The sequence below is a fragment of the Xenopus laevis genome, chromosome 3L (genome assembly GCF_017654675.1).
Source record: "Xenopus laevis strain J_2021 chromosome 3L, Xenopus_laevis_v10.1, whole genome shotgun sequence".
NCBI classification, from domain to species: domain Eukaryota; kingdom Metazoa; phylum Chordata; class Amphibia; order Anura; family Pipidae; genus Xenopus; species Xenopus laevis.
In genome coordinates, this window is record NC_054375.1 from 55,803,802 (window position 1) to 55,817,734 (window position 13,933).

A 13,933-nucleotide genomic window follows, 5' to 3' on the forward strand; every position below is an offset into this window, starting at 1 on the left:
ATTGTTGTTTAAAGCTATAATTCTGTAAGAGAAGCATTCTTCAATTTATAAGTTTCAAAAGGACATTTTTAATTATGTTCTAATAACTTAGACTACTAACAAAAAGTTCCATAAAGTTGAAAGGAAGTATTTTGGTGTATGTTTAAGCAGAGAAAAATGAGCAGTGAAATTGAAATGTGGTTGAAAGAGTAAAATGTTATTGATATACAATTATTTTGATCAAAGAACTCTCTCACATTTTGCAAATAGAAATTTTTTAAGTTCCTTCATTCTGAGATTTTGCTAGTCTGAGCCAATAGGCACATATCAAACAAAATAACTTGTTTGTCTTTTTTAGGGATATCTCATGACTACATAAACCCAATGTTTAATTTCTACAAGAGTGTTGGCGAGCTTAAGATGGTAGAAGAAGAATATGCGCTTCTCACTGCAGTGGTGATACTAACACCAGGTATTTATAAACAGGGCTGACTATTGTGTTCTCTCCCACTATTGGTCCCTATTTCCCTGTGAGATGAGTTATCTCTGACTCGCATAAGTGTTTTTGATAAAATCATTACCAGTCAAGAGCAAGATAAAGAATTACAACATAGTATAACAACTGCTGGAGGATTGCAGGCCACATATACCTACTGAGCACTGTGGACCAAGGTGGTAGACATCGGCCATAGTTTAAAAGTCTCAGTCTGGCTTATTTTGGTTCCCTGTGGTACACAGATTGAAGGCGAGAGGGATATGTGTGTAAATCCCTGACCACTGGTGTTGAAGTTTTCACATACTTTCCCCTGTAACTTCATAGTAAGAGTTGAGCTGAAAAAAGCCAGTTACTTAAAGGAGCAGTCACCTCCACAAAAAAAGAATACCACAACTAACAACTTCATCAGTTACAATAATAGAAAATAAATAAATAAATAAAAAAAATCAGGGGCAAAACTTTTTCTAATTCATTTTTCAAAATTTTTGATTTTGAACCTGTTCATGAATTTCCTTTGGGTCCCTTGCGAACAAATGTTAAGAAACACTGGTTTAGAAAGTGGTTGAACTGGCCTAATAAGCCATTTTAACACCTACTAATTTAAATGTTAAAACCTTACTAACACCTATCTTAAACATACACCTAGACTTGAATGAATCATTCTAGTACATATAATTTTACTATATATAATTAATTCCTGGGTGCATTGTATATATATATAAACTGGTCCGCTTGCCCGTCTGAAGTCCTCACCCTTCATCCCACTTGATTTCTGCATATTATGTCAAACTATGTAAAAACAATTTCATTGGCAGTGGTAAAATGGCATTTTACCCCTTTTTCAGAGATTGGCTTTGCAAATTACAGGGGTAATATAAGAAAAGAATAATTTTTCTTATAAATCAGTTCTTTAGTCTGAGTTTGGTTTAAAACATGTTCACTTTATTCAGATCGGCAGTATCTCAAAGACAAAGAGTCTGTAGAAAAACTCCAGGAAACATTTCTACATATCTTGGAAAAGATCTGCAAACGCCACCATCCAGACAACCCTCAGCACTTTGCTCGCCTACTTGGACGTCTAACAGAGTTACGGACATTCAGCCACCACCATGCTGACATGCTCATGTCTTGGAGAATGAATGATCACAAATTTACACCACTTCTCTGTGAAATCTGGGATGTACAATAATCAATGCTTGATATGGTTCCCAAACAACTAGTAGCATTAAATGTTAAAAATACATTAGTGTTAACCTCGCTTTTCATTTTCATATAAACGGTCACAAACCCTTACTGTGTGCACAGAACATTCCTTTTGCATAATGGCACATAAACATTTGAGTGAAAGCTGCCATATTACCATAGGATTCTGAATTCTCCATAACGAGACAGTCTCACACTTATTTATTAATGCAAATATGTGGTGAAGTACTATTCTGAGTATGTATATATATTAAGCTATGCCATCACATTTTACTGTTGAGGCCATTTAAACAGCCACTTAATTCCACAAATATATAAATGACATCATCCTTTTTATATATAACTTTATTTCAATAATATTTTATTTCAATTAAGTTTTTAAATGTCTTTTTTAATTTTGCAAAAAAAGGAAATTATCTTGTAAGTTATGCATATTGTAGAAAAATACATACTCGGAGTTAGTGTTTATAATGTAAATATGTGCAGGAGCAAACATGTTTTTCTGGCTGTAGAGAATTAAACAAACTCCTGGGAGCAATTCAGAAAATGTTTGGAAACCTTATATGTGTATCAGCAGATAAAGAAGTAAAGAGGAGGCATAGAACCTCTTCACTTATTTCTGTTTTAATCATTCCAGCTGTTGATTTGAAGAGGTGGAACAACAGGAGGGCTACATACCATCCATGGGCATCTTTAGGAGATCTTTTGAATGTTAGCTATATTACCAATGATGATATCAGGCTATGCCCTATGGTAGGCCACCCCTCAGTGTGGAATTCATGTACAAGAAGGCTGTGGGATTATATAAATAAGGATGTGCCCATACTCTCAAACAAAAATGGCATCTTATGAAGACTGGAACTACAGACTGAATAACTGACCCCTCCACAGAAGAGAGACAAAACAAGAGGAAAGTAATCATACATGCACCTTAAAGGGTTAGTTCGCCTTTAAGTTAAAGTTTAGTATGTTATAGAATGGTACATTCTGAAAAACCTTTCAACTGGCCTTCATTTTTAATTTCTTTAATAGTTTTTGAATTATTTGCCTTCTTTCCAGCTTTCAAATGGAATGCTCTGCAAGGCTACAGATTTATTTTTACTGCTACTTTTTATAACGCATCTTTCTATTCAGGCCCTCATATTCCAGTCTCTTATTCAAACCAAGGCATGGTTGCCAGGGTAATTTAGATCCAGCAACCAGATTGTTGAAAATGCAATTGTCAATTGTCAGTTGTCTCAGAATAATGCCTTGTATGATATTGTATTCTTTCCCACATTTATCAGTCCTACATTTGGGTGGGCCGATCCTATCTCATAGGGGTATCCAGAACAGCAAATGAGTAGGCACCCAAATTCTTACCCTTTGACATTTCTTACCCTATCTAAAGTTTCGGTCAAGGATACTTGAGAAAGGTCCCCATGTGGGACCGAAACGTTGGATAAGATGTAAAATTGTGTGAAATAAATTAACATATTTTCACCATACTACAGTGAGTGCCGATCTTCTACTTATATACTACAATCTACTTGATCGTGCGCCTCTGGCTTTATTGGGTTTGAGTGCGGGCACTCTGGGACATATACACACACAGCCGTGTAGCTTCTCAGTGGCATACAATAGGTCTACATAATTTTCTATATATTTTTTACGACATAACCTAAAATAAGCGTACTCTTTCAGAGGTTCACTGTAAAGCATCTTCAGGTTTATTTTGAATATAAAAATCCAGTACATGAATACACAGTATCTCCAGAGTCACAATTGTGCTATTTATTTTCTCTCAAACATATATTTTATATAGGGATGCACCGAATCCACCTTTTTGGATTCGGCCGAACCCCCGAATATTCAGCCGAATACCAAACCGAATCCGAACCCTAATTTGCATATGCAAATTAGGGGTGGGAAGGAGAAAACATTTTTTACTTCCTTGTTTTGTCACGTGATTTCTCTCCCCACCCCTAATTTACATATGCAAATTGGGATTCGGATTCGGTTCGGCCAGGCAGAAGGATTCGGCCGAATCTGAATCCTGCTTAAAAAGGCCGAATCCTGTCCGAATCCCGAACCGAATCCTGGATTCGGTGCATCCCTATTTTTATATTTGTGTGTATTGTTTAAAATGCATTTATTAATTCAAAAAAAACTAAAGTATATACATATGTAATATACAGCATACCATATACCTTACTGTACATAAAGGTGATATTAGACTATAACCTCAGAGTCCTATGAGCTTTTTGCATCACTAGCACTTGTACTAAGATTTAACCTGTACTTCACATGATTGTATATACAGTATATTATAAATGTAACTATGCACTATGTAACCTGGTGGCGCTGTACAAATAAACGTATCTATCCTAACATAAATATTTATTTTCTTTGGTGGTAATGTAATTAAACAACTAGAGTATATAACATTCTGAATATACTGTAATGGAAAATACATACTGGAGTTCATACTGGACAGAGAACATGTGGAGAGGGGAGTCATGCCATTGACCAACTTCCAGCATTCTTTACCTCTAGGGTAGAGACCTAGCAGTAAATTTATCAAAGAGTGAAGTTCCGCCACTAGACTGAAATTCCGCAGCTCTCAATTCATTTCTATGGGATTTTGAAAGGCGTATTTATCAATGGGTGAAAGTGAAAGTTCACCCTTTGATAAATACGCCTATAAAAATCCCATAGAAATGAATGTTGAGTGGCGGAATTTCACTCTAGTGGCGTAACTTCACTATTAACTTCACTCTTTGATAAATATACCCCCTAAAGTCAAGTTTTACAGAAGACCAATGCACACTATAAATTATTAATAATCACAGTATGTATAATCCGTATAATACTCTTATAATACAAAAGAGATATAAATATCCTGTAAATTATATTTTTATATATGGTGATTAGTGAATAATATAGTGAATAATATAACCCCGTTGTGAAATATGAGAATATTAGAAAACACCTATATCAAACCACTCCGCCTAGCCTTGTGCCATTATATGGTCATGGAACTCCTCCATGACTTATAATCAGAGCCGGCCCAACCTTTAAAGGGCACCTGTTGGGCAAAAATATTATCCCCAGCCAAAGGTGTGGGCTAATGGAGCCCGCACTCTGGTTGGGAGTAACAGTATTTTTTTTTTAAAAGAAATTGCACCCCGCCAGCGCTAGGACACACGCACCGGGAGGGAGCTCCTAGAGTGAGCCGCCATGTTGTACATAGCATATGTGCATAATGAGCTTCTGACCTCACGTGCATGCGCATAGTGAGCAAGTCGCAGTATTCATTCATTATGCACATGTGTGTGCCCCAACATGGCCGCTCATATTGCAGGGTAACCTAGTGCTGGCGGAGGGCAATTTTAAAAAAAACTAATGTAACCCCCAACCGGAGTGCAGTCTCTATTAGCCCTCACCATTGGTTGGGGATAATATTTTTGCCCAACAGGTGCCCTTTAAGGTCGCCCTAGACAGAGTCGCTCTCGACCATGCCCCCAATTCCACATGCATGCGTAGTGATAGCTTTGAGGCGCGGCAAGTGACGTGCAGGGGGAGTGACACGTTTTTCACCCCCTGTCCACTACAGCTTTAAATTTGTATGGCCAGAGCCAATGAGAGGCCTTTGCTTTCCTCTCACCCAGAACTGGGAATAGGGGAGGGCAGGCAAAAGTACCTGTATGTGCCCAGCTCCCCCTGATCGTTGCTCCCTAGGCATGCGCCTCTTCTGCCTACCCTTAGTCCTGGCCCTGCTTATAATGTCCTTATAATTTGCAATAGGAGATACATTTTTGCAGTGGAGTTTGGTTGGGCTATAGAGGAATCACACAGGGCACAGTCACATTTCCTACCATGCGCTGCCTCAGTGTGGGTGCTGTTCTATTCTCTGTATGAAAGCAGCTGAAAGGCAGATGCTGTCACATCAAGAAGCATAATGGTGAAATCCGGGGTTACAAAGGTTAAGATATTTTACCCTGAACACACTTGGAGGGACACTTCTCCTGTCCATTAGGTTTTAATAGAGAATGTGCCTGCTTTCCTTGTTTGATATTTAGGGTTTTTTCCCCTTTCTGTTTCTTAAGGACAACCCCTGTTGCCCTTTTTGGCACTAACCATTTTAGCTGTTATAGAGACTAGAAAGCATTTGCCCCAGCGGTAAAATCTGTGAGTAGTTTGTAGTCAGTGACTGGTCAAATGCAGCTTTGTGCGTCAGAATCTCACCTTTTACCATTTTATAATATTCATTACAATTTAGCGGTCGTATACAGTTCCATAGCACCATCAGAGGCAAAAAAATTCTGTTTAGGAACGATGTGGCTGCTCCCTGGAGATAATGTATCAGTCTTACCCCATGTAATGACTGATGGGATAAAGTTTTGCTACAACAAGGATAAAACAGATAAACTAATGCTCAGCCTCTATATTAACAATTTAAAAATGTTTTTGCTGTTACACCTATCTTTTCTTCTCAAAAATCTTATTGCAAGAATATAATTTTATTCCATATGACTTAATCAGCATTATGCATAATGAATAAATTTATGTGAAACATGCACCTGATACAAACAGGGCCGGCAGCAAGGTGAATGGTGCAGGGTAGGGCTGGCTCATATTAGTGTATAGCTAGAAGCAATCACAAAAGGAATGTTTGACTCTGCAAAGCACATCCAAACTTGCGCACAATATAAAAATAAGTCTTTATGACCGTCAATCATATATTGAAACTTGCACATTTCTCTTGGTCTGTTTAAAGATCCAATATTAACAGTTGCCTTTTAGCCAGAAGTTATAAATATCTCTTGGAATGGGACCATCGTTCATAAGACAGTCAAAAGCTTTATTGCAAAAAACTGCGATAAAATACCACCAATCTTTTGGCTCTACTTGGGAACGCACATGCTCATCTATCTACCTAAGGGACATCATTGCGGCCATTTAATATTTGTCAAAAATATAAAAGGAATAATAAATAAAAGATAAAGTAATTCTAAGTAACTTGCCAATATACTTTCATAACAACTTTTCAGTGATCCTATATTTATTTGTAAATGTAATTGTAAATGAAAACAGCATTTGCCTGTCCCTTTCTATTCTTTGTTTGACTGATTGTGGCAGTTGAAAAAATGTATTGGAAAGTAGCTGAGTAAAAGTTATTATTATTATTATTATTTTTTTTAGGGGGGGAGGTTCACATCTTCATATTACTTCCATGAGAACGGCAGAGGGTAGAGAGAAAGTGTTGCCTCCCGTGATATACCGTTTATATGCTTAACACTAAGCTAATTGTACAATGCACTCTCTGTGTCTTATGGCTCATATGTCAGTAGAAGTTTTGGAGAAACAGTTGCTTTTCACTTATATTTAGAAACTGTGTAACTATTTTTTAAGAAACAGCTGCCAAGCTTTATTTGTAAAGATTCAAAAGAAACTTCCTCCCAAGGGTATCAAACTTCTATGCTTTTGTAATTGTGTTTTACAAAAGGAAACATGGCACATTTGCTTTGCCATAGAATTGCCCCTTTTTGTTTTGATACAGATTTGCAGGAAGTGTTATAAGTTTTGTATCCTTTTCTGTTTCCTGCTGGCCTGGAGACTTTATAACGGGGGTTGGCAACCTTCGGCTTTCCAGGTGTTCAACACCCAGTCATTCTTGTTGGAAACAAAGATTCTTCGTGCAATTTAATGACATAGGAAGAACCAAAGAACACTATAGAGCCAGCCCAGTGATACATGATGATTTATATACACCACAACCTCTACACATATTTATGTTTAAATGGGATGTAAACTCAAAAATAAAATTTTGTTTTATCAAAAATAAGCAACTTTCCAGTATACATTGATTAAAAATACCTAATTTCTATGAATAGTATCTGATTTTTATTCCTTGACCCTGAAAATTTAAATGACCAGTTGTATAGAAGAATTTCAGTGATCTGCACCAGTGGCATAACTAGATGTTACTGGGCTCCAGAGCAAATTCAATTTTTGGGCCCAGAACTTTGGTAAGTTGACTTAATAAGATATATTACAATTGCTTATTAATTAGGGCTTTACTGGGCCCTCCACACTCCTGGGCCCCCTGCAAGCTCAGGGTCTTCTTCCACTATAGTTATGACCCTGACCTTCACTATATAGAAAAATAGTTGTCCTGTACAACTATTCTTTCAATGGAACTTATAATTTATAATTTACCTGTAATGGAAACTGAAGTTTCTTCCCAAGATGGCGTCGGCGTCCAAGATGGCGTCGGCGTCCAAGATGGCGACGGCGTCCAAGATGGCGACGGCGTCCAAGATGGCGACTCCTGGCCCCTCCATGTGGATCCTGCTGGTCGCAGCATTATGACGTCTGCGTCTTCCTGCCTGCCGATTGGTCGCCGGCGTCAGAACGGACGCCGGCGTCAGAACGGACGCCGGCGTTAGAACGTCAGCGTCAGGACGCCAGCGTCAGCGTCATGACGTCATTGCGCCCAAACTTTGGCGCCAAACCTGGCCTATATAAAGCTTCTGGACACTTCTGACATGGCCCAAGTATAGGTTTATCTTCGTGAATTCCTGGGTGTGTTATTTGACTGATTCCTGTGTACCAACCTTGCCTGTTATTCGGATTGACCCTTCGCTGCCTGGATTGAACCTTTTGCCTGAACCTCGACTATTCTCTTGTCTCATCCTTCTGTTACCATGAACTTGGCTACTACCTGCCTCCTCCTTGGTCCGCACTCCAACTGAGCCTTCGGGCCCTTACATTATACTTGGGCCATGGACCCATCTGAGAAAGCCTCTGCTCAGCCAGACTTCGGAAGAGCCTTCCGTGGAATAGCCTCACGCATGGAGGCCTATGAAGCCCGGCAGACTCATTTTGGCCAAGCTCTTGAAGCCATTTTGGAGAAATTGTCTGCTCTCACGCCTACGGTCCAGGTTCCTGCCTCTGCCTCGGCCACTATTCCTGTGGCGCCGGTTCATGTCTCCGAACCTCGTATTCCGGCACCTCCACTCTTCAGTGGTGATTCTGAGGCTTGTAGAGGGTTCATTAACCAGTGTGAGATCCAGTTCACTCTGCTTCCGCATCAATATGTTTCGGAACGTGCCAAGGTGGGATACATCATTACTCGCCTAACTGGTAAAGCCTTGGAATGGGCATCCCCGCTGTGGGAGAAAGAGGATCCCCTAATTGACGACTCCAGGGCCTTTATCCGAGACCTGCGCACTGTGTTTGATGCTCCCGGCCGGGCAGCGTCCGCCTCCTCACGTCTGTTCCAGATTCGTCAGGGAACACGCTCAGTGCCCGAATATGCTATAGAATTCTGCACATTGGTTGCCGAGACTAGCTGGAACAACGAAAGTTACCATGCCGCTTTCTACAATGGGCTGTCTATGCTCCTCAAGGACGATCTGGTCTCTCGTGAGTTGCCTACACGCTGGGAGGATCTTATTGCCCTGGCAGTCAAGGTGGATACTCGACAAAGAGAACATCAAGCTGTTAAAGAACGAGTAAGGAAGTTTCAACCTCCTCTGGCTCCTCGCTTCCAGAGACCTATCCTCCCCAGCACTGCTACGTCTTCTTCTTCGACTTCAGTTTCTTCCCCCACTCCCACTGAAGAGCCTATGCAGATTGGTCGTGCTCGTCTTTCCGAACAGGAAAAATTACGGAGAAGGGCTGCAGGACTTTGTTTATATTGCGGGGGCAAATCCCACTTTGCCCATGAGTGCCCTGTGAAGTCGGGAAAAGCCAATGCCTAGGTAAGTTTGGGGAAACTTACCTGGGCGGAATTGATTATCTTCCCCAATCCTCTGCTCATCATTTTCTTCTTCCAGTACAGTTCCAGTTTGCTTCCAAGACCATTTCTTCTCAAGCCTTCCTTGACTCCGGCGCTGCTGGAAACTTCTTGGACAAAGCATTCGCAGAACGTCATTCCATTCCTCTACAAAACCTGGCTGTTCCTCTCCGAGTCCTAGCCATTGATGACCGGCCACTTTCTTCTGCATTCATCTCCAAGTCTTCGCAAGAATTATCTTTCAAAGTGGGCACCTTGCATACTGAAAGACTCTCGTTTCTGTTGATTGATTGCCCGTCAACTCCAGTAGTCCTAGGACTTCCCTGGTTGCGCATCCATAATCCTGTCATTGACTGGTCCGCAACTCAAATTTGCTCATAACAACGCTATGCATGCTTCCTCCGAGAGGTCCCCATTCTTTTGTGTGTACGGTCAGAATCCTCTAGCATTCCCTCAAGATCTCCTTCTCACGAACGTTCTGCTGCCAATGATCAAGCCGCCCACATGCTTGCTATCTGGTTTGCCACCAAAGCCAATCTGGAAAAGAGTTCTCTTTCCCAAATGAAATTTGCCGATAAGAGAAGAATATCTTCCCCTCAATACAATCTTGGTGACAAAGTCTGGTTATCTACACGAAACATTCATTTTAAAGTACCTACTCCCAAACTCGGTCCCAAGTTCATCGGTCCTTTTCCAATTGTCGAGATTATTAATCCTGTGGCGGTTCGTCTTCAACTTCCCCCAGAGATGCGGGTTCCTAATGTCTTCCATGTGTCTCTTCTCAAGCCTGCAATACCTTCTTCTTCTCCCGCTTCATCCTCTCCTGCTCCAGTTATTGTTGATGGTCACCCGGAGTTTGAAGTCAAGAGAATCCTGGATTCCCGAATTTCCAGGGGTGTGTTGCAGTACCTGATAGAGTGGAAGGGGTTCGGCCCTGAGGAGTGCTCCTGGGTGAGAGATTCTGACGTTCATGCTCCCCTTCTTATTCGTAGATTTCACAAACAGTTTCCATCCAGTCCTAGTCATGGCGGTCCTGAGGCCCCCCCTAAGGAAGGGGGTACTGTAATGGAAACTGAAGTTTCTTCCCAAGATGGCGTCGGCGTCCAAGATGGCGTCGGCGTCCAAGATGGCGACGGCGTCCAAGATGGCGACGGCGTCCAAGATGGCGACTCCTGGCCCCTCCATGTGGATCCTGCTGGTCGCAGCATTATGACGTCTGCGTCTTCCCGCCTGCCGATTGGTCGCCGGCGACGGAATGGTCGCCGGCGTCAGAACGGACGCCGGCGTTAGAACGTCAGCGTCAGGACGCCAGCGTCAGCGTCATGACGTCATTGCGCCAAACTTTGGCGCCAAACCTGGCCTATATAAAGCTTCTGGACACTTCTGACATGGCCCAAGTATAGGTTTATCTTCGTGAATTCCTGGGTGTGTTATTTGACTGATTCCTGTGTACCAACCTTGCCTGTTATTCGGATTGACCCTTCGCTGCCTGGATTGAACCTTTTGCCTGAACCTCGACTATTCTCTTGTCTCATCCTTCTGTTACCACGAACTTGGCTACTACCTGCCTCCTCCTTGGTCCGCACTCCAACTGAGCCTTCGGGCCCTTACATTACCAACAGAACACTTCTTTCTCTGCAGGTGGAAACAGCTGATTTAGGCCTCTACCACCCCAACTATGAATGCAGTATCAGAACTGCAATCCACTAGTCAGTGTGCATATGGAATAGATCTCTGCAAAAGACACAATACAGCGGCACACTGATTAGAGAAGTCATGTACCACTGCTGTGGCCACTACTAAGCCCTTGGCCTGACTGCAATTGTTGAGGTGCTGGAAATGCATTTGCATCCTATTTACTAACTCTGACTCTAACAGCAACAGACCAGGTTTTTTTCGTATAGAAAGAGAATGATGCTGGCATTTATAAATAGAAAGTACTTGCTCTGTAATGAATCACATGCAAGGTAAGGTAGCCAGCTGTGGTTTATGTTTAAAACAGGTCAAATCAAGGGGCCACTGTACTTTATACATTTTGCAGGGCACTATTTACCCCAAGGCCAAAACAAATGGCCCCACCCTGCCCCGTCCAAGCATAAAGCTGGCCAAATGTTCAGATTTGATTCTTTATACAGCAACTGTACTTTTCAATGTCATGATCTAAACCTAACATCCAGATTTAAACGGTAGGGTTAAAGTACGAAGAATCAGATGATATTCTGGCCATTTAATTGACAGTCAACAATCGTACCAAAATGATGTGCCCGTGTCAGTCACCCATGGATATGGTCAGATAAGCAATACATGCAAAGATATTATTGATATATTACAGAAATTTTCTAACCTGTCCAATTGACTAAACAGTACAAAGCTTTGTTTCATGTGATTATACCTGTATATTATACCTAAAAGCGCAGATTCTGAACACATATTTTTCATCTGTCTACACAAATGAGGAACCAGTTAATGAAGGTTTCCTTCTTAATAGTTCCAATTCTAGTAATACAACTAATGATGCATGGTTCACACATGCAGAAATTCAAAAGATACTAGAACATGTTAAGATAAACAAAGGACTGGGCCAGATGGTATTCATCCCAGGGTACTTAGCGAGCTTAGCTCTGTGATTGCCAAACCTCTTTACTTAATTTTTCAGGATTCTTTGAGGTCTGGCATAGTGCAGAGAGACTGGTGAATTGCTAATGTGGTGCCGCTATTCAAAAAGGGATCCCGTTCTCTGCCTCAAAACTATAGGCCAGTTAGTCTGACGTCAGTGGTAGGAAAGCTTTTCAAAGGGTTAATAAAGGATAAGATACTGGACTTCATAGCAAATCATAATACGATGAGTTTGTGCCAGCATGGTTTTATGTGTAATAGATCTTGCCAGACTAACTTAATTTCTTTTTATGAGAAGTTCAGCAGGGACCTCGATTCTGGGATGGCAGTGGATGTGATTTACTTAGACTTTGCTAAAGCATTTGATACAGTGCCACACAGAAGGTTACTGGTTAAATTAAGGAATGCTGGCCTGAAACATAGTATTTGTACCTGGATAGAGAAATGGTTAAAAGATAGACTACAAAGAGTGTGGTAAATGGAACATTTTCTAATTGGACCAGTGTTATTAGTGGAGTACCGCAGGGCTCTGTACTAGGTCCTTTGCTTTTCAACTTGTTTATTAATGACCTGGATGTGGGCATTGAAAGTACTGTTTCTATTTTTGCAGATGATACTAAATTGTGCAGAACTATAGGTTCGATTCAGGATGTTGCCACTTTGCAGAGTTGGGCAGCAAACTGGAAAATGAGGTTCAATGTTGATAAATGCAAGGTTATGCAAGGTTATGCACTTTGGCAAAAATAATATAGATGCAAGTTATACATTAAATGGCAGTGTGTTGGGAGTTTCATTAAATGAGAAGGATCTAGGGGTTTTTGTAGATAACAAGTTGTCTAATTCTGGGCAGTGTCATTCTGTGGCTACTTAAGCAAATAAAGTTCTGTCTTGCATAAAAAAGGGCATTAACTCAAGGGATGAAAACTTAATTATGCGTCTTTATAGGTCCCTGGTGAGGCCTCATCTGGAGTATGCAGACATTATATCAGAAGCTATTGTGCTACTAAACTCTATAGTTAGTATAGATATGGGTATATATAATTTATGTGAAAGTAGGGAGGGTGTGTGTATGGATGCTGGGTTTTCATTTGGAGGGGTTGACTTTTTTCGATCCAATTTAACTATGTAACTATGTAACAGTGAGCAAGTGAAAGTATGTAGAACTTTTGACTCAAACCTTCCATTGACTCCCTGTATGTAACACACAGATGGACTTGTGAGCATTTACACCTACAGAAATGGTTCTCTTTCCTCCAACTATCACCCATAACATCCAGAAGTATCTATTGTAGTTAATTATTCCACTATCACCCCGTCTCCCCAGGCTCGGTGCCTTGGGGTTATCCTAGATTCTGCCCTGTCCTTCACTCCTCATATCCAGTCACTTATTAAATCGTGTCACTTCCACCTAAGGAACATATACAAAATACGATAATTTTTCACCCAAGATCCTGCCAAAATTCATATTCACTCTCTCGTCATATAACGTCTAGACTACTGTAACTCTCTATTAATTGGCCTCCCCACCAGGGACTATCACCTCTCCAGTCCATAATGAACACTGCAGACAGGCTTATACACCTCAGCAACCGCTCGTCCTCTGCCCTGCCACTATACCAATCCCTGCACTGGCTTCTGCTACCTTTCAAAATAAAATTCAAATTATTGATCCTGACATTTAAAGCACTTCATAACTCTGCCCCTCCCTACATCTCTGAACTCATCTCTATATACTCAACCAACCGCTTACTATGCTCCTCAACTGTTCTCTCATTACCTCCTCAAATGCTCGCATTCAAGACTTTGCAAGGGCTGTACCCCTCCTCTGGAATTCTCTCCCACGGTCTGTCCGATTT

At 41.1% G+C, this 13,933-nt stretch overlaps 1 protein-coding gene across 2 annotated transcripts in view; it reads left to right on the forward strand.

The window, feature by feature from the left end:
- Nucleotides 1-2,691, forward strand: part of nr1h4.L (nuclear receptor subfamily 1 group H member 4 L homeolog) — a 42,294-nt gene extending 39,603 nt beyond the window's left edge. For both annotated transcript variants that reach the window (XM_018252304.2, XM_041586258.1), the window contains 2 exons: nt 338-451; nt 1,426-2,691. In XM_018252304.2, the coding sequence (XP_018107793.1) occupies nt 338-451; nt 1,426-1,664 (353 nt within the window). In that variant the 3' untranslated portion in view covers nt 1,665-2,691. The remainder of the gene's footprint in view (nt 1-337; nt 452-1,425) is intronic.
- The last annotated feature ends 11,242 nt before the right edge of the window (nt 2,692-13,933 follow it).